The following is a 3489-nucleotide window of genomic DNA, read 5'->3' on the forward strand; positions in this document are numbered from 1 at the left end:
GGACAGTAAAATTAACAGGGAGATTATCACAAAAAAAAAATACAAGATTTCTTGACCAATGAAATATTTTAAATAATTGACCAATGAAATATTTTAAATAATTGACCAATGAAATATTTTAAATAATTGGTACCTTGTCATGTTGATCATTCAGTACCAAGTAGTGTGGGAGAATTGCAAAATAAAAATATTTTTCCAACTACTTTATATCAACTTAATATTTCTGCTTGTTTAATTCAACCTATTGTTGCAAAATTCAACTCGATGATGGAAGCCTTGCAAAATTCATCGTTTTTAGAATAAGAAACGGGTGTCTCAGACAAAAAGATATCCAATCAGGTGTTAATGGATTTGTTAAGAAAACATTTTTGGTGGTTAAAACTACGTAAATTTCAAACAAAATAATTTTCCAGATTGAAAAAAGATTAGAAATATAATATTTGTAAGAAAATATGTACGAAATTGGTATTTGAAAACTGACTATGAAAACGTAAGAAGATTGTGGAAAAGTAAAACGGTTCAGGAGATTTTTTTTAAGCCGTTAATAGAATGATTTAGATGATTTTAATGAAGTTAATTTTGATGAAATAATTCAAACCAGTATCGGTGCAGCTCGAGGAAAAATGCTATTTATTTATCAGTCGAAAACCATGAAGAGACTATACAATTGGGGTGTTCAAAAAAATAAATTTCGAAAATGCGAATACACAACAAGCTAAATTTGGGGCAAATATAAAAAAAATACGATTACAAAAAAAAAAAATCATAAATATTAAAACTTACCTTGTGCTCAAGCGTCAAACCCCCCCCCCCCCAAATAGTACCCTCGTAGCAAGGCTTTGAGCACAAGGTAAATCCTAATATTTTTATTTTTATTATTTTTTTTATGTGCTCATAGTAATCTATAATTTTTTTTAAAATTAATTATATCCGTGATTTTTCTGAATAGTTCTTTAAATTGAAAACGATTTTATGCAAAAAAACGAAAATATTCGTATTTAACAAAAGAATGCGCAATAATTCGTACTTATTTTATTTGTTTGGTTTATTAATACATTGTTTGGTTTATTAATTATTAATGTTTTTTGTTATTTGATTTGTGTACTTTGTTTGCATTTTTCTTTTGTTCTCACTTAATAAACAATTTTATTACCTGTCTAAAACATGTAAAAAGAAAAAACTGACAATTGTAAAATTAAAATTAATGTATATTGCGAAAATCTGCAGTAAACATTTTAGTTTCATCTCGTATTTTGAAATTAGTGAATGTCATTTCTTTTAAAATAGTTTTAAAAATCATAATGGACAGTTTAATAGAAAACAAAGGAGAGTCACAAAAAAAGAAAGTTTCAAGTGCAAATAAAAGTAAGAAACTATTAAAAAGTGGCAATGAAAAGCGAAATATAAAAACCAAAAAAAAACATTTTATTATTGAGAAAGTGAAACCAGCAATACCAAGTAACGAATTTGTTTTTAGCTTTTTTTAGTTTTACATATCTAGTTTAGAATGTAAGATTACAGTTTATAATGTGAAATCTTATGATTATAAGATTTCACGTTGTACAAGAGCAAACTTAACCTGAATATTTTTGTTATTAACTTTAGTTGATCAACTGCCAACTGGATTAGATATTTTACAACACATAGCTTTTAATAAGTCGACGCTTTCTAAAACATCAAAAAAGTCAATGATAATTGAATGCTCGGTAAAAAAAGACAGAAAATACGAGAGATGTGTTGAACTGCATTGTAGGTGTATTCTAAGCAAAATCAAGGGTCCCTGGCTTAAAGCTGGATTCCCTCTTCAATCAGATAATAACTTGATACAAAAGCTGAATAAGTTGAACAAAAAATATTTGAATTTGAAAAAAAACATGCACAGGAGGTCGCCTTTAGAATTAAAAAAACAAAAAGACTTTAGAAAGGAGCTGGGAAAAATCTTTTGGGCAGGAATAGCTGACTTAGAAAACTGGATAAAGAAGGTATTATATATTGTAATATAAATCCATATTATAAACCTTTTTTTTGAATTTAAAAACTGTTCTATCATTGCTCACTCTTCTCCAATTTTTCATTGGTTTTTTTTTTGGGTACATTAATTTTTATTTTATAATGTATGCTGTTTAGATTTCGGAGAATACAAGAAAGAGAAATCCATCAATAAAAATTGCTGCTAAAAGTTACAATTTGGTACGGACACCAGCGAAGATTCGTCCTTTGATTCCGATTTTGAACCAGGATATTGGCGTTCTATAGAGCCAAGTAGTCTTATAAAAGCTGAGATCCCAAAAGATAATATTTCTGGTAATATTGCTCTAATTGCCACAACTACTGATATTTCTCCAAACATTTTGACAAAAGTTACTGCTGCAATCCTTGATAGTTCTGGGGTCGATCTTACAAATGTAAATTGCAGTAGATCAACAGCATCTAGAAAGATGAAACAAACAGCTCATGAAATGGCAGTTATTGCTAAAAAAGATGTCGAACTTAGCATCCAAGCGTCTCCCTACCCATGCATTATACATTACGCTTACGCTCCAAAATTCAGAAGATAGCTTGAACTTTAGTATTTATGTTGAAAAAATATTTTTTAAAGATACAATTTGCACGTAATTTAAATTTGTATCATTCAATCAACCTATAAAAAAATGTTTTTCTAAAAAGCTAAATACAAATAAAATGAAAACCAAACAATGTGAATATAAACAAATAAAATAAGTACGAATTATTGCGCATTCTTTTGTTAAATGCGCATATTTTCGTTTTTTTGCATAAAATCGAAAAAACCGATATAAAAAAAATTTCAACAAGAAGAAAAAAATGAATCGCTTTTATCCGTTTTTTCTGGAATGCAACGTGAGAGAGACCGATATGGTCAAGAGAAAGCCTCTCGAGCTTCTTGCGTGATTCTGTTTACGTCACCGAAAACGGTGATTTTCAAATCCCGAGCCTGTTTAGCGAGGAGGAGAGAGACAAGCTTTACAAACTCGTGTGGAGCGATGAGACTGAATTTTCGAGAATGTAAAGAGAGATCAAAGAGCACATAAGAGATTGGAAAAACCTTAAGAAAAGATAAAAGCTGAGATTTTTTTTTTTTGAACACCGCTACTATACAATCGACACGCAAAACAAATTTTCTTGCAACCTACAAAAACACTTAGCTCTCTAAAGTCTTTTTTGTTGTTAAAACCAATTTCAATTTCTAAGTTGCTTAAGTAATTGTCTTACAATTAATTGAGCTAAGTGTTTTCCTCGACTCTTCAGTCGACATCAGTGATAGCAAAATGTTTGTATATTATCAAATCCTGGAATACTGAGGAATCTTCAAAATATGCCTTTGTAGATTTCGATAAAAGATAAATAACTGTGTTAGAACTAGTTTTTCCTGGAGTTTTTTTATCTTTCTCGGTAATTTTTACAAAGAAAAGGGATGAAATAATGGATAAGTAAAATTGAAAGCAATCTATATTCTGTTTCAGAGCGTGT

General features: G+C 29.2%; 1 protein-coding gene across 1 annotated transcript; it reads left to right on the plus strand.

The window, feature by feature from the left end:
* The first annotated feature begins 1190 nt into the window (after window positions 1-1190).
* On the plus strand, window positions 1191-2612 carry LOC149884105 (uncharacterized). The gene is made up of 3 exons (XM_090098958.1): window positions 1191-1458; window positions 1606-1982; window positions 2128-2612. Exons 1-3 carry the CDS (start codon window positions 1302-1304, stop codon window positions 2254-2256), a joined length of 663 nt encoding a protein of 220 aa, XP_089955084.1. The 5' UTR covers window positions 1191-1301; the 3' UTR covers window positions 2257-2612.
* The last annotated feature ends 877 nt before the right edge of the window (window positions 2613-3489 follow it).

The sequence above is a fragment of the Hydra viridissima genome, unplaced genomic scaffold, assembly GCF_058129835.1.
Source record: "Hydra viridissima isolate aposymbiotic clone 2 unplaced genomic scaffold, HvirCarnegie_v1 scaffold_9, whole genome shotgun sequence".
Lineage (NCBI taxonomy): Eukaryota > Metazoa > Cnidaria > Hydrozoa > Anthoathecata > Hydridae > Hydra > Hydra viridissima.